Source organism: Panonychus citri, unplaced genomic scaffold (assembly GCF_014898815.1).
Source record: "Panonychus citri isolate SS breed McGregor unplaced genomic scaffold, ASM1489881v1 Contig00045, whole genome shotgun sequence".
NCBI lineage: Eukaryota > Metazoa > Arthropoda > Arachnida > Trombidiformes > Tetranychidae > Panonychus > Panonychus citri.
In genome coordinates, this window is record NW_026515450.1 from 673,188 (window position 1) to 697,236 (window position 24,049).

Sequence of the window (24,049 nt, forward strand, 5' to 3'; positions counted from 1 at the left end):
AATTAACATTTTAAAGTGAGAAATTGTATCATGATGATGTAACCATGGTAACGATTTAATGTAAAGTAATTTCAAAATTTTGAAGCTAAATTCAGTTCAATACCTCAGCATGATGATGATGATAACATGATATTCACACTGATAATTATTGTAATCTCGTTATTCACTGATCCTGATGAGCTATTACAATTTACCCAATTACCTTTGGAAAAGTTTTTTGTTTTATATTTTGATAAAATTTACTTTTGTTGTTTTTTTTTCATGATTCCAAAAGTTAATTATCCTTCATGATATTATACAGTGATAAATGAAGTGACTCTGAATTTTTGTATACTCAGCATTCTGTATATGTATACACCAGAAGGAAGATAATGATGAGCAGAAAGAGACAAAAAAGAATCCATGAATTGAATGAATGAATGAACTCAACTGAGTATATTTATCTCTCATTTTTACGTGAAAAATGATTATCGAGTTCTGAATAATGGTTGTTTATTGAAACCACAAATGAGCATCACAAGAAAACAATTGAGATTCAACATGATGATGAACTGAATATCTTTGAAACCCAAAGAATTAGATGGAGAAAAAAACATTCCATCAGAAAATCATGCAGAAAAGGAGAGAGAGAGAAATGAAGATGAAGATGATGATCAAGCCTCACGAAGCATTAGAACCGAAACTTACATGATGATAGTGATGTTCGATATTCCCATTAGATAAACAATCGAGGAACCATGAAGAAGGAATGAAAAAACAATCAACATTCTTGATTAACTTTCATCTTCCTAAATTATCAATCAGCTAATTGAGTAACTGTATTTAAAAGGCTCAAGGGTTTAATCTGAATGGAAAATTAAATGATAGGATTAAAAGTTAAATTGAAGTTCATTTGTCTATTATGATTTATTTCAATGAGATTGAATATTTGAATCTAATCTTGTTGATTGTTATTGTTAACTTTTGATTGTCTATTCAATTTATATGATTAATTCCCATAGTGTGTGTGTGTATGTGTTCATGGGAGTGCAGGTGAATGATAATCATGAATGAATAAACATTGGATAAGTTTTGTGGTAACAGTGAAAATAAAATGAGAATTTAAATTTAATTTGATAAATTACTTCAATTGTATTGGAGGTTTAAAGTTATTGGGTTTTCAGGGTAATCAACTTGATTAGATTATTATTAGTTTGTCTCAATTGAATTATCAGGATAAACAATAATCAGATTCATCATCATTGATACTTTATAATATTAGTAATAAAGTTTTCATGTTTACCTTTGTGTACAATTTATTAATAATTAATACAAGATCAATATGATTGTTGTATAAACAAATTGATTAATCTATTAATTGTTTCTCATGATAATACTGATGATGTCAATTTGTAAATGTTTGTCTCTGTAATTGTTTAATCATTAAAAACGATGATGATATTAGACTTTAAAATTAATAAAATCTATGGAAAATAATTGATGAAGATAATTTTTTAATGATAGTAAAAGTTTTTCTTTGATTGTTTTGTAATGACAATGAAGATGATGGGAGTAAAGAGGGAGGATGATAATGATTATTCTGGGTGAGAATCAGAGAGAGAGAGAGAGAGAGAGAGAGAGAGATTATGCATCTTCTTTTTTTGTTTCTCTTTTGATAGAAAAACAATAGAGATGATAATGATAATGGAGAAGAAGATGAAGAGAGGAAGATGAGAGAAAGAGAGAAAGTTTCTTTTGGAGACAAGAAGAGATTCTAATCGATTGTAAGAAGAGGAATGATGAAGGTGAGGGAGGTGTAATAGTCGAATAAGGATGAAAGAAAAAGATTCTTAGAAAATGGAGATGAGAGGAAAAAAATACAGTGATGATGAAGAAGATGCAAATGATGATAAGAGATGAGGATGCTAAACGTTTTTCATGCAGGAAAAAAAAGGTAAACTAAAAATATGCTGAGTTTTTGCATTCTGTTAACTTAGAAGATGAAAAAAACCCTCATCATTGTCTTTATCGTTTACTTTTCATCTCAGCATCTTCATCTATTATTTACCCCTAAAAATTGCAAGTATGAAAAGAGAGAGAGAGGGAGAGAAATAGAGAGGAGAAATTCATCTTCTCGATTCCATGATACCCTGAAAATCACTGAATTATATTTACATCTCTTATCATCTTTGTCTCTTCTGAGTCAATATCTTCATTTTCCTCATCATCATCTTCACGTAAAGAAAAGAAACATTACCTTTCCAGCTTAATCATCATTATCTCCATCATCTTGTTAGTCTTTTATTTCTCTCTCATCAAAGATGAAAAAGAAGATAAAAAAGAAAAGAACAGTTTAAAAATCTTCACTTCTAAAGATCCAATTAAAAAAGATCAATTAACACACAAGTAAGTTGGAGTAAAAAAGTAAACAGTTCCTTTCATTTCCTCTTCCTCACCATCTTCTTATCTCCATCCTCATCATCTCCTCTTTCTCCCATTGATGATAATTGTATTTTTCTTTTCTTCTTCTTCTTCTTGCTCTCATCATTAATTCCTATGCAAACGAAACTTTTAATTATACATTCAACTGACAATCGCACACATGAAACGTTATTCAACATGAACGATTCATTATTTTCTGACTCATTATCCACCATCTTAGCTAATTAATTGTCTACAATTTAAATACTTTCTAATCATTTACTTTTGCTGACACAATCAGTAATGATAATAGTTTATCTAATCAATTGAATGATCAATTATGATTAATACAAATTGCTCAAAATGACAAGTCTAACAGTTATTGTAAGGAAGATGTCATTTCAATTAGACAAAAAAATAACCAGACCAGAGCCAATAATTTGTCACAATTTAAATTAATTGATTGATTTGGTTGCACAAATTGAAATTTATGTTTGAGAACGAGAAAAAAAAATGAATTTCTGATAATTAGCTAGTTGATTATCGTTCTCTCATCTTATTGACATTATGAAGATGAAGTGAGAGAGAGAGAGAGAGAGAGAGAGCGAAAAATAACTCTGATGTAACCAGAACTTGGGTGATGATGATTAAGTGAGATGAGGATGAAGATGAAGATGAAGGTGGAGAGTGGGGGTGACATTTTCGCTCTAGTTTATTTTCGCATTTATAATGACAATGCAAATATGCAAAAGATGATGAAGATAATCAATCATGTGTCATCATGAATGAATCTCTGAACTTTTTTTACTATCGGCTCATGATTATCTATGGAAACTTTTTTAAAGCTTCTGATTATAATGACGATAGTGATGATGATGATGATGTAATAGCATGATGATAATAATATTACCTTTGTATTAGACAGAAAGGGATTAAACTATAAGAAGATGATGATTAAAATTGATAATTAGGAGCTTTGTCTTTGGCTAATTAATTGAGCAATTGCATTAATTAACCAGATATATACATATTATCTTATTATTACATGAGAGATGAGGAAGGTAAAGTTTCAATCAAGATTATCCCTTAATCACATTGATTAGTTATATCTTTTTGTATTATTTTGTATTCTATTAATACCTTTGTCTCATTAATTGTTTACAATTAACGAATTAATTTGTTTACATGTATCGTTGAACAATTATAAAGTTAATTATATTTATTGACTGTTTTAAAATTGGATTGAGTAAAACTTTAAATATCGCTTTGATTTTTTTTGTACTTTATCTCACAATTAACTGATTGTACCAGGATTATATTAACATGTTAGTCAATTGATTAACAATTTAATGTTGAGTATAATCCTAATTGTCCAATATGGTGAAAGATTTTGATTCAATTAATCAATTTTTGATTTTTCTCACTTTCTGGTGACAAATTTCAATAAGTTGATGGTCTTAATTAATGAACCAAATTAGAATTGATAGTTAACTGGACATTTCAATGAAAAATATCATGAGATGATGAAACAATTATCATGGTGGAAAATGATTCAGAGGAAGAAAAAAATTAGGTGGTGGGAGAGAAGGTAGAGAGAGGATGTTGAAGGTGGAGTAATGGATTACATGGTGGAAAGAGTTAAGCAAATGAAGTCGTTATTGTGTTTTAGGGTTTGATGACAATTTATTAGAAATTAGGTGAACCATGATGACCATTGGTCACTACCACTGCTAAAACTACTGTTACATCGTAATTTGTGGGTGGATTGTGATAAAATCCCTAATTGTCCTTTCACAAGATGATTATTACTCAGAGAGATGGTCATTACAATCAGAATAGTTTCCCAACTGTAATCACAAAAATCCCAACCCTAGAAACCACAATAACACAAAAAAAACTAACCATTGATGCAACAACAATTAATTATATTGCAAATGATTATGATGATGATGATGATAGTTGATTAATTATCTGTAAGAAAAAGATTCAGCCCAAAAATGTTGAATGATTCATGTAATTTATTATCAATTGCAATGCAATTGGAATCAAAGAGTTTACAATTATATATTTATAAATTATTCATTCAATTTTCTTGATGATAATTTGATATCAAAGTTTTCACAAATTTCATTTACCATGAGAAAATGTATTAGAGGTTTATCTCCATGGTAAGATGGATTATCATTTAGGAAACCATTGATTAAGGGTTTCTTATTATACTTAACAATGAATTATCTCAATGGTTTCAGTATCATGGGTATAGAACTTTGTATTGTAATGTAATATGTTATCTCTACATGATATTTTCTTTCATGGTGAATCATCTCTCAAGGCATGAGAATTATTATTCATTCAGTCAATTTAAACTCTAAGTTTGGAACTTTTTCCTCAGCTAGACTCAACTTTTTGTTCTGTCTTCTTCTTGTTCCATTCATTTATCTCATCTATTTATTCAGTCAATTATTCACAAAGGGAGATGAAAAAAAGTGTCAAATATTATGTACACATTCAAAGTCTAATGATGTTGGTGTGATGATGATAATTATTATTATTATGGTGGTGATGATGATGATACGAGGAGGAGATGGAAGATGAAGATGAGGTGAAAATACTACAGTAAGAAAGAGCTATTAATTGACAGAGAGAGAGAGAGAGAGAATCAATTAACCCTTAACCTTGACAATTAGATTGATTAATTATACACCACTTACATTGGAATGATATTAATATTTGGTTATTAAGAAAAATTTTTCCTTCGATTTATGAAAAAAATTCATCATAATCATGATATTCACTTAAACAACTATCAATTACTAATGAATGATGAATAATCAAATTTCAATACTTAATCATGATTAATTACAACACTATTATAATATAAATCTAATATTGATTATAATTTAGATGATCAATTGATTGTCTGTCTTAATATTGCAATTATCAGTTTGTATTGATATTCACATAGGATTTCAGGTTCAATGAATTAGTAAATTTTTCCTTCCCAAGTTCAATTCAAGGGGGGGGAAAACTCATTCATGCTTATATTTACATGGTGATGATTTAATATAATAAGTCACCATTGTTTTGCCAATGAATGGTGATGATGATAAACAACAATCAAATTTGATCAATATAATTTAAAATTCAGTGACAATTGTATTAGTTTAAGCAAATTTAACGCTTGAAAAGTGCTATTATTATTATCAGTCAATAAGTAATAAGTATAAGTGATAAATAAATTTAGCATCATTTTTACATTGGTAAAATTGTATCAGTTCAATCATCCTCATCATCATCAATATAAATTGTTGTGAACTTTCAACAAATGTATTGATATTATCACTTATACACATGAATGTAAATGATATAAAATGTGGTATGAAAATATTATTATTATTATGATATTTTTGTTCCCAATTGATTCATTTGAAATATTGAAGAAAATGCTTTTTACCGTTTACCATTTAAATTTGTTCACAATTGAATGAATATTTGATTTTCACCATTAATATCTTGATATATATTATATTGATTATCTTTTTATACTAATTGGTAAATTTTTATTTTATTTTTCATTCAGGTTCTTATATCAAACCATGAAAATGCTGATGAATTTGAAGAGATCATGATTGATAAAGGTAATCCAATAATTAAGGATATTCAACTTGATCATACACATAAATTTGTAATTACCGCTTCTTCCTACAAGGTAAATTTAATTTCTTTCAAGTTTTTTCAACTAATTCCTTGTGAATCTTTAAATGTTTTCATTTCGATTGACTTTTCTATCTCATCTAATTAGGTTGCCAAAGTGAAAATTGAAAGATGTCAACATTATAATAGTTGTAGTTCTTGTTTAAATTCACACAATCCTTATTGTGGTTGGTGCTCATTAGAACGCAGGTAATTTTAGATTTTGATTTTTATTCTCAACGTTTTCGATTGTTATTCATTTTTTTTTTAATTTCCCGACATTTTAATGGTCTTTAGGTGTACTGCTCGAAGTGATTGTGATGATAATATTAGTTGGTCCATGACCGAAAAGATATTTACCTCACCCCGTTGGCTCCCAATGGGTACACCTCAATGTATTGAATTTGAAGAGATTCGTCCAAACTCATTACCTTTAACCGCAATGTCCACTGTAAGTTAACTGACCATCACTATTTCCGTATACTGAATGTATGGTGAATGAAACTTTTTTTCTTATTCTCCTTCAGGTTGAATTATATATCACTCAGCTTCCACCTTCGCCTTTCCATTCCTCTTATTTATGCCTTTTCGGTGACCAAAGTAGGCCTTTACCCGCTCGACAAACTCACACTGGCCTTTCGTGTCGAACTCCAGCCTTGGACGAAAGGCCGCAATTACCTCTGGGAAAAGGTGAGTATTTCAAACATGATGAATTCTCATTTGACACATAAAAGAAAACCAAAAGCTGAAAACTAATTTTCTCAGTTTTTCATGGGAAATTTTCATGTACAAACCAGAATAAAATCAGATTCTCGATTCTTTTTAATGATCAATATTAAGAAAACCTCTTAAACCATGTTAATATTTATCTTCTCATCTTTGATAACATATAATCAACTCCCTTGATAAATTAACATTCAAATTCAATTGGATTGAAAATCTAAGTTGTAAAAACCACGATTCTGATGGAGATAATTTATTTCCATCATAAATATCAGCTCATTATTTTTTCTTTGTCTTTATTTCATATTTATTATCATTGGAATTTTAAATTTTCCATTATCCAAAAAAAAGTAAGAATAAGAAAAATTCATTTTCTCATTTTCTAATATCATGTTTCAGATCATGTCTCGGTGAATCTTTCAGTTCGAAGTACAGTAACTCAAAAAGATTTCATATCGAAACCTTTTGTTTTCTATGAGTGTTCAGTTCACAAAACGTGAGTAAAATTGATTCTATTATTATTACAATAACCATAATGGAATATCAACTTTTATCAATAACCGAATATAAGAAATATTTTCAGAACTTTTCTCATGAAACTTTATCCCCTTTATCAATCATGTAGATGTCGATCATGTGTCAAAGCAAAGTGGCCTTGTAATTGGTGTATCCAAGATAATATATGTACACATAATAGTAGTTTCTGTTCAGGTCATCATGTACTGTCCAGTGAGAATGTAAGTTGACCTTATTGATAAATATTAGAATCGACTATCATTCAAATGAATCCAATTTCTCATTAATTTGTTATTATTTTGAAAAACTTTCTCTTTTCCTCTTGATAATAGCTTTCAATTGGCTCTTCATCATCTTCCCCATCTGATCCTGCCTCTGAATATTGTCCAAGTTTCCGAATCGATCGTGAAATTTTAATTCCAAACGGTGCTAAACGTGAGATAACCATTCATGTTCAGAACTTTGGTAATCCAATGGTAAGAATATCATATGAAATATTACATACACATGATTTTATCAATTTCCTCTTCATTAATATTCAATATTCAATCAAATGTAAATCAATTGATTCCTTGTGTTCATTACCATTACCCTTTAAATACACTCTTGATTGTTTGATTGTTAGTTGATCCAATTGTTGTTGTTGTTGTTTTTGTATCTATTTGCCTATTGATTTATTAGATTAATTTAATCTCATCTAAATAGTAGATTGAATTTTCATCATCATCCATGTTTCATTTCATTGTTACTCTTTTTTACTTTGTTATTGTTGTTGTTTTTGTTGTTGACAGTTGACAATAAAACATGAATGAAAAGTATACATAAAGTAAAACTTTGTTCATTTGTGATGTTTTCATGATGATGATATTATCATGAAATAAAAGTAAACATGAGTAACATAAAGAAAGGGATGAAAAAAAAGTTCCAATAATCAAATGAAAGGATAAATGTAATGCATTAAGTTAATCGGTAAAATAAACAATCAGAAACACACACACGAAACAATTGGTACACAATTTGATTGAAAAGTTTACAAGGGATCTTAATTTGTTTACTATTACTATTTAATTTTATCATGTTAATTGTTACAAATTAATTAACCCAAATAAATGATTGATTCAATTTATTTCCAGGCTGATCTTGAATGTATCATTGAAATTGAAGGAGCTCGAGCTCGGATTCCAGCTCGATTGAAAGGAGACAAGATAATCTGTTCATCTAACATGGTAAACTTTAATTGTCTCTTTAATTGTTGAAAGAAATTTAATTTTTCTCTCTTCTCACAAATATTATAACTGTAATTTTACTCATGGTAATTAATTATTTCATCTTCTTTCCATACAGTATACATATCAAAGTGATGCTGGTAAAATTTACGCACAATTATCAGTCCTTTGGGATGGAGATACTTTGATTGATAAAACAAATGGTAATAAGAATAGTAATCAATTGATTGCTTGTTTGTTTATCATGGATAATCAATTAATCATCATAATCGATTGATTTTTTTTACCTCCTTTTCTTTAGTTACCTTATATAAATGTGATCATTTAGGAAGTCATCAGGCTAAGCCTGATTGTTCATTGTGCCAAACAACTGAGAGGAAATATCAATGTGTCTGGTGTTCTGGTTCATGTTCATTTGTTGATGCTTGCTCAGAACCTCCAGCACCCTCATGTCCACCTCCAAGAATAGACCTGGTAAGTTGGATGAATAATTATCTCCAGAATTAAATGATTGAAGGATTTTCAGCCTAATCTAAAACTATGAATACAATCAACTAATTACATGTGTGATCATGATGATGTTGAGATAAACCTCAATTTAGAATCAATTGACTTTTCCTTGTGCTGGAACTTTACTCAGAAAACGTTTACAAGTTCTAGGTGGTGGGTCATTGTTTTTTTCCACCAGTGTATCTACAATTTTCCGCCATTATCATTATCATTGCTTCACCGACTCAATTATCTCAACGGATACTTGGAATTAAATGAACTGAATAATGATGGATATTCTTTGCTCTCTCTCTCTCTCATTCTCTTCTTTGTGATGATGAAGATTCTGTTGATAATGAGAGCGGATGGTGTGGTAGTGAGAATGATTTTCTTTGCACAAAAGAAGATAAAAAAGAGAGAATATCAGAAAAAAAAGAGAAAAGAGAAAATGATAAATCTGAATCTCTATCCTCAGTTCCATGAGTTTTGTCTTTCTTTCTCTTCCATGTGTTAGTATAACTTTTCTTTCATCTTCCTATTCTTTGTCTTCTGATCATCCGATTCTGGTTGCTACTATTATTGTTATTAATATCATCTTCTTATTATTGTTGTTGTTGTCGTTGTTTAATGTCTGTTTATTATTGTTGTTTAGCATCGTCAAAGATTATCATCATTTCCTTATCTTCATCACTGATAATAGGTAAAAATGTCATCACCATGAGACTTTTTTACTCTCCTTTTTCATCATGTCCATGAAAAGATTAATATTCCTGGTTCAGAACTTTTTCCTTACGCTTCCCTGTTAAGCGCCAATTCAAATAATATGTGAAACTTTCATCCATCTTTGATCATTGTTACTAAATCTTCATCTTTACCACCATCATAATCATTATTATCATTATCATCAATCTCTCTCTCTCTCTCTTTCTATATTTGTATTATTGTTAGATAAAAGATGAAGTTAGAGAAATGAGACTCAATATGGATGAATGATTTGAAGATTGTGAGGATGATTCAAGGAAGATCTATGGGTCACTAGGTTCTGATAACCATGATGATAAAGATGATCGGGTGAAAGAGGGAGAAAAAAGAGGAGGAAAAGAAAGTCCTCTTTTAGTTACTTTAGATCATCATCCTTATCACCATCTTCTTCATTATCCTCGAATTGGTCTTTCTCTCTCTCTCTCTCTCTCACACTATCTTTCTCTCTCATATTCGTCTAGAATTCTGTTGAGCAGAAAACACGATTATCTTAAGTTTCTTCTGATATAATTTTCTCAGCAATTTGATATCATCTTCTTATCTAATATCATGATCATTTCCCGAATCTCATATATATGTGCACTCACCTTCCCACTCTCATACATCTACCTCATTTCCCTCCTTAACTCACCCTATTCTTCACCCTTTTATTATTAAATTTACTTGGCCTACTCTTCACCTTTTCCACTCTACCATTTATCCTCTCCACTCCCTACAAGAATACACTTAATTTCATCCAGAAAGTAAAACCTTCCACAAACCACTCTCTCCATCCACCTCATCACCATTAATGTATTTATACTCATGGAGAGAGAGAAAGAAAAGAAAACCTTATCAAATGATTTCGCAAATGCAAAAGCCAACATCAGATGATAATATGGAGCCATCATCATTTTTATCATAAGTCAAGATACTTATGAACCATTAAAACTCATGAGTTAACCCAAAATGAACCTGAAAATGAGAGAGTAAAAATGTTACTACAGCATCTCAATAATAAATACATGAAAATAACGATATCCAAAAGTTATATTAATATTATACCAAGTATAAAATTCTGATTATTATGATATATTAATAATATCAACTTGACTTAATCAAATAGAGAAAGTTTTACTCAAAAAGATCAGAATTTGTGTCAAAATGTAGATAACCTTTAAACTACTAGAATCGAGCAACTTTTTCATCTCTCTCTCTCTCTCTCTCTGAATATCATCATTACTTGACATAATTTTGATTATTAGAATTGAGAACTTGATTATCGTTGACATATTTTCATTTTCTTTCTTGATTTCCACCATCATTATCATCACCATTATAATGATGAGAGTAAAAATCAACCACTATGATGGGTTTATCTTCTTTCTCCCTTTCGCTCTGAGGCTACCCTGAAAATTAGGTTTCCTCTTTTTCCACATGAGACACAACTGTAAGCATTTGACTCCAAACGAAAAAGACTCGATTGAATTTCATAAAGTAATAATATCCATGGCAAAAGAAAAAAACATCAAAGAAAAACAATGAAAATGATAACTTGGCATAAAAGAAAAATATATTTTCATCATTTTCTATCGCACCTTCAACCCATTCCAACTTTCACCTACTACTATTATCATCTAAAGGAAATCGTTGCTACTTTTATTTTCGTTGCCATTATTTTCATACACTCAACTTGATACAGTTACGAAGTTTTGATTTTCCATTATTTTCCATTCTCTTATGTATTGTTATTATTCTGAGAGAAGATAAAAGAAAAGAGAGAGAGAGAGAGAGAGAAAATGTTCATCTCGATTATTCTCTTGTTAGCAATAATACTTTGGTTTTTTGTTCGATTTCGAACTTTTCTTTTCTTCTCTTATTCTTAATTTCATCTTTAAAGTTTTTTCTTTACTATTCGACAAGGAGAAATAACTTTTGCTTACACTTTTTCTCTTTCATTTTCATCTTAGCATCGTAATTGTAGAAAATGCTTTTGACATTTCGATATAATCAATCATCTCAACATTATATCGATAGTAAATATCCACAATCAATCAGCCACAGCGACCAAATATCATGAAATTAACCTCGAAATTGAAACTAAAAGAAAGTGAAATTTTCTCATTCTGATAATTTGATTCTGTTGGAATTTCGGAACAATTATTTTATGAAAAGTTTTCCCTCTAATTCAGTTTAGAATTTAATTTTACTCCAAGCAGTTGAATGTCAATCTTATTCCGTTTTCTGTCTCATTGTTCATGACAATATATTTACTGAATTTCTCACAATAAACCAATCTCATGTAAAGACATTTGAAATCTGATGGAAACTTATTTTCACTACCCTCAGGGTATAAGTAATTAGGATCTCATTAGTACCTATGAGATAAGTAAGAAAATATTAACAGTTATAATAATAAGAATACGAATTGAAATTCATAAACAAACAATAAGAAAATGAGAGAAATTCTGTAAACACTTGAAATTATCATTAAAATAATTCGAGAAATTGTATTTCAAGGAGAAGGAAAATTTCATGGAATGAAAAAAAAAGCCTCCAGGTATTTGGAATTTAATCACTCATCACTTTACCCGAATTTCGTTGTAATTTCAATGATATACAGTTAACAAGAATATTCATCAATTCTATTGTTATATTCAGGTAACATGTTCTCATTTCAAGGTAAAAATCTTTCTCCAGAAAGATACACTTGTAAGTTGTAATATTAAATTGAACGAGAATTCAGTAAGTTGGAATAAGAAAAAGTAAAATTTTGTTCTCTTTTCAAATTGGATTTTATTTGTCTGTATCTCGATCACTGAATCATATCCAAGAACTAAGGGCAAACTCCAATTGTATTGTATCATGTTACCTGTGTGAATATTGATTTGCTTATCATCTTGAAACCATGTTGAGTTTTTTTTTCCAAATTCTGGTTGAAAGAGAGGAGATGATATTCTAGTAAGTGGGGTAACAAAAGTTCTGGTAAAGGTGTGTGAGCATAAAGAAGATGATGATGGTGATGATGGAAAGGAAGAAGAGAGAGAGAGAGAGAGAAGATTGAAACTGATAAGAAAAATAATGCAAATTTATGGTAATTTGAGTGAAAGAGAAACCATGATGATTCTGGATGAAATTCATATTCTTGTAATATTATGTTTATACTCTCTCTCTCTCTCTCTCTCTCTCTCTCTCTCTCTCTCTGCCTCTCTTAAGTCATCATCATCTTCCCTATTTATTTAACCTTGTGTTCCGGTTTTTTTTTCATCATCATCATGGTGATAATATTAATAATGTTTTTCTACCGACGAATACAAAGTTATCATCAGAACTTTGGGTGAAATTCATCATGACTGAATAATCATCATTAATCATACTCATTGCACTAAAAATAATACGAATCAGACTTAGTTGGATATATTTTCATATGTATATTCAATTATCAATTCCCAGTTTGTTGAATGAGTGAATTGAGATAAATACTTTCATGATGATATTCATATGTAATAGTTGATTATTTAATTTGCTGAAAGCATAGTTGAAGAGATGTGGAGAAATAAAAGAAATTGAACTTTTTTTTTCTAATGAAATTATATGACAATTGAATTATCATCATGATTATCAATCGTTTTGATTAAATGATTGGGAGTATGTTGATTAATCAACTCATTTGTTATGTAAGTTGATCATTAAATTAGCTCATTAGGTAAGGTCAAGTCAAGTTCAAACGGAAATGAGGATATGAGATTTTTCTGATTCCTCTTTTTTAAACATATTCAACACTCTCTCTCTCACACACTTTGGTGTATTAATCATGTAAATTTCATATTATTAACAATAACAACTCCATGATAATCAATTGAAATGAAAGATAATATTTTTTTCTCTGGGAATATGAATAAGATAAACTGAAAATTCAATTTATACACTTGGAAAATGTTGTTTCCCATAAATGAAACTAATTTCCGAGTTGAATAATCAGGGAGATGGTGAGGAAATAAGGTTACCCCATTTCCGTCAATTGTCATCATCATGAATTCTCAAGCAATTATGGTTAAGGATTAACAAGGGATTTCCAGATAAAAGTTATCTCATTTCGCTGTAAAATGGCCATTAGGTCAGTTATTATATTCGTATATTAATAATATGTAACATGACAACTCGATAATGGATAATTTTCGGTTTCTTCTTCTTAGTTTTTGATTCGATGTGGTCTTTCTTTTCGGTACAATTGATGGTCATCAAAGAATTGACCTATTAACTGATTCAGATCCTTTTCTCCAAGTGAATACTTATCTTTTCGATGATTTTCAATAGATGAAAGAATAAAATAATTCATTCATCTCGAAATTATCTTAATATCATGTTACCTTTCAATTCATTATCGTGGTTTCATCTTTTCAGTCTATTTCCATACATTTTGTCCAATATCTTGTTACCTTTTCTTTTAGAGAAAATCAAATTTATCTCGTTTTTTTTCATGAGATTTTCTTACACTCTGAATATTTACTAGGAGAATTATTCAATTTTCTGTGGCAGGTTAACTTTTTTCATTCAATTTCCAATTCAATTTGTCAAAATTTGTCTCCATTCCAAACACTCGCCCTGATTTACCATGAAAACTATTCTGGACCCGAAATAAACAATAAATTGTTACTCTAAATGATTGGTTAACCTTCAATGTATTGTTACAGTTTCCTTGCTGTTGGCAAAATTGTTCATTAACGATCAACATGATGATTGAATTGATACTCAGATCATTTAATAGGAGAATACAGTTGCTACCATGATCAATATTCTTATTGTTCTAATTTACTAGCAGATTCATTACCAGAAATCCTATGAATGAATTTATTACAATTTTCTGATTTCGAATTTCATTTTTTCGGTGAAAATTTTTCTTTCTTTCTTCCCAATGAGTTGATTGTTTTTCGTTGGGAACAATTTACCATAATGATAAACTGTTACCTTGGAAAAGTTAATCTAATGTGTTGCAATCGTTTTAGACTGAATTGATGATTCGATGAATTGTTTATCTCTTGAAATTTTCATCTCTCAAATATATCAAATCTCTGTTCTGATTTGATTCTCTGAGAAAGGAAAGAAAAAGAAAACATTTCTCATGATGGTGATGAAGATAATAGAGAAGATTTTTTCTTCTATCAATCAGAATCTACTATGATTTTCATCAATGAAAACTCAGCATCATTTGAATGATTGATCATCACTTTGAGAGTTTCTTTTACTTTTGTTTTTCTCTGAACAATTTGAAGGTAATTTCTTCTGATGCTCATCATAAGATTCATCAGAATCATTATCAGTTACATGGAATCAACTGAATTTTTAGCTCTTTTCATAGGTTGATAGATGATGAAAGAAAAAGTGTCAATTGCTGTTTCTCTCTCTCATCAACAACATCATCTTCGAGAAGATGATGATGATAATCAACATTTTTCTTCTTCCTTACAATCAACTGATCAAATCAAATCAAATTGTTGACATTGCGATTGGATTAATCTGTATCACGGCAAGAAATTGGTGTATTATCAATTGAATCAAATTCAACCCTAAAAGCCAGAATCATCATCATGAACATCGTCAGAATCAATGGTTCACATTCAGAAGAAGTAAAAAAAGCAATAAGATTGATAACTTAACAACTTTTCCAGTTTATCATGTAAAGTAATATTTTCTACTGAATCTATTCATCTACTGACACTTTTATCGTTATAATAAATTGGAAAGAATCGTTGAAATGATAAGAGAATTATTTTGATTCGATTAATTCTGATAATGATAATATTTATCCTGGAATGAAGTTGTTTCTCTCTCTCTCTCTCTCTCTCTCTCTCTCTCTGTTTATTTATTTTTCTATTTCTCTTTTCATGTAAATAGAATTTTGAAATTTTCATAGTATTAGAATTTTGGATTCAGAAAATTTCGACTCATGAGCTTTGAGCTTCATCATGTTGGCCTTTTGCTCATCATCTGAAATTTAAAAGATGATAATCGATAACAAGAAGAAGATATGATTTGAAATTTATTGGTGAAAGAGAAAAAAAAATTTCGAAAATAATGAAAATCTAATAACTTTTATTAGAACTCTGAACTTATTGATTGATTGGACTAATTTTCCAATTGTTATTGTTGTATATGTTTTCCAAATAGTAAATGTGATCAAATAGCTCTAATGATAGTTAATGGAATAGGAAATAATGAAATGAGAAAATTTTCAAAATTGATTATTAACAAAAAAAATCAAAAAGTTCAAAATGGCCCAGAATTTGGTTCATGGTGAATGGTCTCACCGATACTATGGAAACTCTGATTCTGAACAATGTTCACATATACTTTTACAAGGTTAGCCATAAAATTGAATTTTCAAATGAATTTAATTTAAAAAAAATTCAGATGAGATTGAGTTAACATGGTAACCATGATTGAAAGATATGAAAAGAGCTGAGTCTCAATTGAATGATTGGAACATTGAATTTGAACAAATTTCTAGACAAGGGAAAGAAAATGATGAAATGAATGATACAATTAAAAGTAAAATCGATGAATAGTAATAATGAGATCCTATTACATAGTCAATTGATGATTATCAAAAGAGTATCATGATAAGTAATAAAAAAAATCAAACGAAAATCATTAACTTGAATCACTTCCTTTAGATGTAATCATAATTCACCATGAATTGGAATTGTTGAAGAAAATTGAATCTTTTTCACCATGATGATGCTGTAGAAAAGGTATAAAGAAATAGGAAGGAACATGATGATGAACAATTTCTGATTGAGAAAAGTTTTTTTATTCAGAACAATCTGAAATTATCCATCAACAATGTCACCAAAATGATAATAACAATAATTAGAATGAAATTTTAGTCTCATAATCATGGAAATGAACGAGAATTATAGTTGGTAAAGTTATACACGATTACGTTGTAACGGTAAATGAAAATTTATTGAGCCATGATGATGATGATCGTCAACATTTTTGTCACTCAAAGTTATCGTTTTGATGAGAAAATGATGAAAGATGAGAACTCACAGTTGAGTGGACATAATTTCCTCTTGAATGACAATCAACCAAAATTGTGAGTTAATTAAATTCAATTATCAGCCTCAGAATTATCTTTGTTTTCCCTCATCATCTCTTATCATCACCTTTATCATTTGATTATCTATTGTAACAACTACTCAGAATCTTACAGAATCATCCTGCTATTCATGTTAACATTGTTCATAATACATGATACAATCTATTAAATTCTGTATAAGAAAGACAGATATTCTCTTTCAGTGTTTCCCATTGAAATTGAATTTCTAAACAATTCTGATTTCTTAATCTGAACAATTCAGAGGTTCTGGTCACCCAAAGGTAAAAAAAAGTTCAAAGTAATTTGAATAATTATATTATAATGTTGATTTTATCATGAATGATTATCAGCAATTTATTATTATTCAAATTGCTTTTACATATCAATATGAATTATCATATATTTCTTATGTATTATCAGTTGATAAAATATAAGAATTCACATATTGAATATTAAGTAATAGGAAATTTGAAATCTTTCAATTATCATAATTGACAGAATTGAATTTACAATTTTCCAATTTACATGAATGTTAAATGTTAATTTCAATTCTCACCTTGAGCAAGATGAAAATGAAATCATCATGGAAGATTAATAATTATCTTCATTAACAATACATAATGATGATAATTAGATTATGATGATGAAGATAAAGATGAATATGATATTTAGCATAATCAAATTTGTCCTGTATTTTAATTGCATCATTATTTTGGTTCAAATGTAATCAAAATTATCAACACTGATAATCAAGATTAAGAGTAAAGCAAATTGAATAATCAACTGATCAAATTTGATTTCAACATTATCCTGGAAATGGATTATCTTAATATCCGATAATTTCTGATAACGAGTTAGCTTTATGATGATGATGTTTATCTGGAATTGATTCATAGAGACTGAATTTTCTGGTGTTTTCCTCTCACCAAGACGATTATCCTGTTGATCTCTTGTTCATGATGATCAGACAGGGTGAATGGAGGGTTCAAATGATTACAATTGAGTGACAATTAATCACATAACGATGATCACGTTTTCATCTATTGTTGTGGATTATGATTAAATTGATGGTGAAAATAAATACCTGATGAACTATTTCAACATTAGATTTGATTAGTTTACAATATAAATGAAGTGGAGAAGGAAAAAAGTTGTTGATAATTTTTTGTTTGGGTGAAAAATTTGATTCACAATTTGATCAGATTGTAATGGAAACAATTAAGTATCATGATTGATTGTTGACAGGGAAAAAGTTATCAACCATAAAAGGGAAGTTGCTGAAAAAAAAAACTCAATAACATGAGTTATCATGGTGACTCTGGAATTGGAAATGGAGAAAAAATCGCTCAATGGTTTCATTCCCTGCGCTAATGTTTTTATCATTGGAACTTTTTTTTTTCTTCTTCTTCTTCTTCTTCAGGTCTTAAGTTTCATTTTCCTGTTCGAACATTTTTTTTCTTCATTTTCTCGCTTAATCTATTCTCTGAGTAGCCAAGTTCAGATCAACAACATGACTGAACTTTTCGATTGGAAAGAGAAAAAATTATCATCATGTTTATCTGGAACTTCAGCTTTCAGTTGTATAAATGGTAGAGCGAAAAATTCCATTTTTCATGAGCATGAATAGAATGAGTGAGAATTGAAAGTAAAAGAATTAAATTCTAGTGGAAAAAAAATCGAAAAGAAAATCGAGAAAATTTTCTTCAACTAATCCATTTGTGATTTAAGGTAGTTTACGGATTAAGATTGTTGACTTTATGTTTCCTCATTCATAAAGAAGAGGAAGAGGATTAACGTTTTTATGATTGAGTTGAAGGAAATGAAACGATAAAGATGATGAAATAAAAGTTAAGAAGTTAAGATGAATCAATGGTGAGAAGAGAAAAAAGTTCTGAAACTGAATCCAAGACGAAATAGCGAAGTTGAAATGTTAAGAACAATAAAGATAGAGATCAAGAAGAGATAAAGATGAAAAGATGATGATAATGAAGATAAATATTAGAATGCAGAGATAATAATGGTCGACAATGAGGATAATGATTATTAGAAAGAGGTTAAAGAATAAGGATCAACTGAAAAGGATTAAGAATATGAACAAGTTGAAATAAAGAAAAAAAGGATTTTCATGATGCCGATTATCTTGAATTGGTTGGAATTATAGTAAAACATTTGATTCGATTCTTGTATATTACTGAGATTCCACTGAGAAGTTTCCATCTTAATTGAATCAGAATGAACTTCTATCGGCTTCTCTTGAGTTTCGTTAATTGAACTAGTACAATAATCAAATGAGTTCATTTCGAATTTCAAGTTTCAGATTTTCTTTTCACTTTCAACCCTTTAGAAATAGATAAGTGACTCATGGAGATGATACAAAGAATCAGTATAATCTATTTCAATTGATAAATGACAGGAAAATGAGCATTTTACCAGAATTTTTATCAGATGAGTAAAAGCAACTTTTCCATGATACATGATAGAGAATTTGATATTCTAACTTGAATATTTTTCGCTGGAAAACTAAGATGATGATTGAAAAATGAAGAACAACTTTAACTGTAAATGACAGATGAGATTCGTAAGGTTCAAACAATATAAACAATTTCAATTGTCAGAATTTTCCACGATTGTTCCTGAAGAGGTTGAGTAAAGTTTGAGAAAGAAATAGAATAGAAAAAAATTTTCATGATGCTTATGATAATAATCTAAATTCAGAGCTTTTTTCCCATATTAATATCATATCGTTAATAGCAAATGATGAGTTTGAAATTGATTCCAAAATTTGAAATGTAAAACCTGAATTGAGTTCTGATCTTAAATGTTCACTTCCAAAGTTCTTAGTTTGAAATTAATCCAATAAAATTATCTTTCTCTGATGTTTATCCTCCTTCTCATGATTAATATCTTGAATGAACCACCGAGTTTCAATATCTCCTCCTAAGAATCATCTTAAAATTGTGGTTATTTTATAATCTTTTGGTTTATTAAATTTGAACCGCATCCATAATCTTACAGAGAGAAAACTTTTCCCACTCCCACTTTCTGTCATCAGAATATTGTTATTGATATCTTATCATGAGATTTCAGTATCTTCATGATGATGCTGATGACAAGGGTCACCTTTTCATTGAATTTTCGAGTTTTCCATTTTCTCTTTCTCTTTCAATTTCAGTTTTCTTTTGTTTGAATCAATATGTAAAAAAGAGATGAAAAGAAGATCGAAATTGAAAAAAAAAATTCTGAAAATCTCTGGACACCAATTACCCACCCATTGTCATGAACACCCAACGGTTTTCTTGTTTATCTTTTATTATCATTAGATTATAAGATGACGATGATGATAATGATGATTTAATAACATTATCATCATGACAACAACAACAACAGAAAAAAATGACAAAAGCATAAGAAAAAAAAAGTTCATTCATTTGATGTTAATGTTTCCAAGATTAGAGATTTAATCCTGAATCTCTCACCGAATCGCCTCAGAATCAGATGGATATTATTATATAATTTTGAAGGGATAAAAATGATAAGATAATAACATTTTTATTATTCTTATTAAAACAGAAATTATTTTCTCCATGTTATCATCACCATGAAATTTCATGTGTGTGCTCATTGTTGATGTAATAATGTTGGTCCATTATTTATGATATTATTTTTTGTCATTCTTTTTGTCAGTTACAATGTAAAAGAATAGAAAACTTTTTTATATTTTCTTAACCATTGTTACAATTTCTGAATCATTTGATTTGATGACTGTTGATTGTAAATTGATCTGGTTTTGAGTATTAAAAATGACTCGTGCCAGTGGATTTACTGATGATGATTAATTGATTGTATTCAGAGTATACGATTTGATTTCAATTTAACAATCAAAATAATAATACAAATATAAATTGAGAATAAATAAAATTTGAATGAATCAATAGCCAATACAATCTTTGAACAGTATGTTGTAGATTGAGGGTTTACTATGAATGAAATGTTGGGTGGGGTGGATGATGAATGAGTAAGTGAGTGAGTGGTTGGTTGGTTGGTTGATTGTCTGTAAATCGCTTGATTTAATTCACAATCAATGAGATTGTATTGTTCAGGGGAGAAGAGGAACAAAAAACAAATTGAAAGTATCTTTAACCTAACAGTCTGTAGGTTTAATTTAGCTTCAAGGTGAATTACAATTGGGATTGAATTTGATATTATTCTGGCTCCAGGTTGAGTTTATTATCATTATTTTGGACTTGATTGTCCTTCTTGATTGTGTTCAAATTCAAGAAGCAAAAGAAAAAATCTTTCATGATAATATTAATTGAGCTGATTAACGTTAATTTAACCATCTAATTTACGGTTTTTTCTTGCTCTTCCATTGATAATAGATTTATCCTCTTTCTGGTCCAATTGAGGGTGGAACTTTAATCACAATTAAAGGTTCCAATTTAGGATCAAGTGTAGATGAGATTAAAGACAAAGTCGCCATCGGAGGTATACCATGTACTCCAGTTGAATATAATGTATCAGTAAGGTGAGTATTGACCATTGGAGAAAAGTTGAAATGATAAAAAAGTTCTGGATAATCAATTGGCAAACAATTTATATTAATTGTTATTCTTTTCATTTCATCTTACTATCAAAAAATCTCCTGTATATATATACAGGGTTGTCTGTCGTACTGGACCCTCTCCAACTGGACCTTATTCAGCAAATATTGTTGTAGGCAATCGAGCAGGAGTAACTCGAGCAAGTGAAAACTTTGTTTACAAGGTAAGAGGTTATTCATTCATTAAAATGGTAAACAACAATTAACTTAAATCATACCATCAGGGTGAATGTGTATTAACCACCATGATAGTGAACAATATATAAATTAACCGTTGAACATTATGTTATGAAATTTAAACAAAAGGATAACCTTTGGGGAGAGAAAAAAAACTTTTACATGATGTGAGATGGTCAAAAGTTATGATGGTGATTATTTTCCATAGGGATAAATGAGAAGGAGCATCTTCATCATTAACTATATTTAGATTGTATTAGATGAAGAAGAAGAAGAAAAAAACTAAAGATAAATTTTCTTTGCTGGTAAAGTAAAAACCCTTGTTGATGATGTTATGAAGATGAGGATGATATTTCATTTATCCGCTTCTCTCTCTCTCTCTCTCTCTCTCTCACTCTCTCATCTAATTAGGTCTCATCAAGAGGCACAAATTTGGTGGAAAAAAGAAAATAATGAAAACTAATTAAATAGTTTTCATGATGATGAAAATTAAACACTGCTAATGGTTTGCCTATTTGAATAGTACACATATGTATAAATAATATTAATAATATGTGGTGATGATAATGATGATGAGGATGATAATGATCATCAGGAAAGTGTATTTGAGTTAAAACTATTAATTTTAGTGGATATAAAGAGGGATGATGATGATATCATGATGGTGATCATCATCATCATGATGAGAATTATCTTCCGCATCATCAACCTAACAATATGTTAATCTCATTCAAATTGAAGATAAACATATTCCCGATATTAAAAGGGATCGTTGTGTCCACTATTGTGTCCACTATTCATGATAATGAAGAGTCAAATCTCTCTCTCTCTCTCTCTCTCTCTCTCTCTCTCTCTCTCTCTCTCCTCTCTTCATTGAGAGTAATTAATAATAATAATTATCATGATGATAATTATGAGCTTTAAAAGGCTCAAAGTTGAACGTAATTTAATTTAACAAAGGGGAAAATGAATGAAAGATGCAAAAAAAATTCATTGACAGTTTTGAAGATTGTGATTATCATGATGAAGATAATCTTGATTGTTATTATCAACAATCAAGATTCATGCGATTAATATTAAATTATCTGTCTCTTGTTTACACCCATGATTTAAATGATTGATTCAGGAAGAGATTACAATTTGTTTTGATAATATACAAAATAATAAATCAGTTGAATGACCTTTTAGATTTAATCATTATATTAGTAAACGGATCATGATTATAATTAGATGAGTTAATTAGGTAGATTAGATAATTAAATATCCATCTACTTGACATTTTGATTGATTTTAATTTAATCGAGAAAAAAAAGGAAACTGATTATTTTGAGATGATTAACAAAAACTTACTTATCACTAAATAAGTAAAACAATCAACGATCACATGGTTTAATTGTCTTGATTAATTTATCATCTATTGTATTAACAGAGTTATAATCAAGTGAGATTAACTTATTATGATAAAAACACAGAATCGATTCACTTTTGATTCATGATAATCTCAAGAGATGAACCCAATTTCAATGAGATACCAGAATTTGGATTCTGGTTAAATTATCATTGATTGTTGTTATCGGTAATTGTTGATAGTAAATAATAGTAACGATAATTATTATTATTACCAAGATACTAAACAAAAAGTATAAATGAAAAAAAAAACCAAAATAAAACAAAACTTTTACTGGTCAGTTATTATTTTCTGGTAAAACTGACCAATCAACCGAGGAAAAGGAAACTCATTTTTATCAATTATCGTTATTATATATTAACTATCAGGTTTTGTTTTTTTCTATTTAGTTTTTTTTCCTGTTATCAGAATTAAATCATGGTAAGAATTAGATTTCTCCTCACATTGATATTACTTGTAATACAACATGAAGTGTATTTCCCATGGTAAACATGGTAAATATATATTGATGTCTATTGTTATTATTGTGTATTATTGGATCAATTTGGGAATAATAATAAGAAAAGATTAAATTGTGATTAGTTGAATGAAAATGACGATAATGATGATGTAATTGTTTGTAATCTATTTTTTTTTCTTCATCTTGATTCATTTAAACCAAACCCTTAAAATATTAATATTATTATCATGATGAATATATTGTATCAGTTGGGAAAAAGAGACGATGGTGATTAGGTAATTGTGGTTTTAAAAGTTAACTGTTAACAATCAAATTGTTAGAGAGAGAGAGAGAGAGAGAGAGAGAGAGAGAGAGACGAAGTTATAATAATTATATATTCGAGACTATGATTAGGATGAGAATGATTGAATCAATGGGAGAGAATCAAATCTATGATATTTTGTGTATAGACATTGATTGGGTTGGTTTGTTAAGATGAAATTAGTAGGTATCCATGATGATGATGATGGTGATG

At 29.1% G+C, this 24,049-nt stretch overlaps 1 protein-coding gene across 1 annotated transcript in view; it reads left to right on the forward strand.

Moving 5' to 3' along the window:
* Positions 1-24,049, forward strand: part of LOC128398106 (plexin-B-like) — a 49,948-nt gene that overhangs the window by 19,693 nt on the left and 6,206 nt on the right. The window contains 12 exon segments of the mRNA XM_053358919.1: positions 5,981-6,109; positions 6,203-6,303; positions 6,391-6,544; positions 6,621-6,783; positions 7,216-7,312; positions 7,442-7,553; positions 7,665-7,808; positions 8,466-8,558; positions 8,677-8,761; positions 8,860-9,032; positions 21,270-21,415; positions 21,549-21,654. Coding sequence (XP_053214894.1) covers positions 5,981-6,109; positions 6,203-6,303; positions 6,391-6,544; positions 6,621-6,783; positions 7,216-7,312; positions 7,442-7,553; positions 7,665-7,808; positions 8,466-8,558; positions 8,677-8,761; positions 8,860-9,032; positions 21,270-21,415; positions 21,549-21,654 — 1,503 coding nt within the window.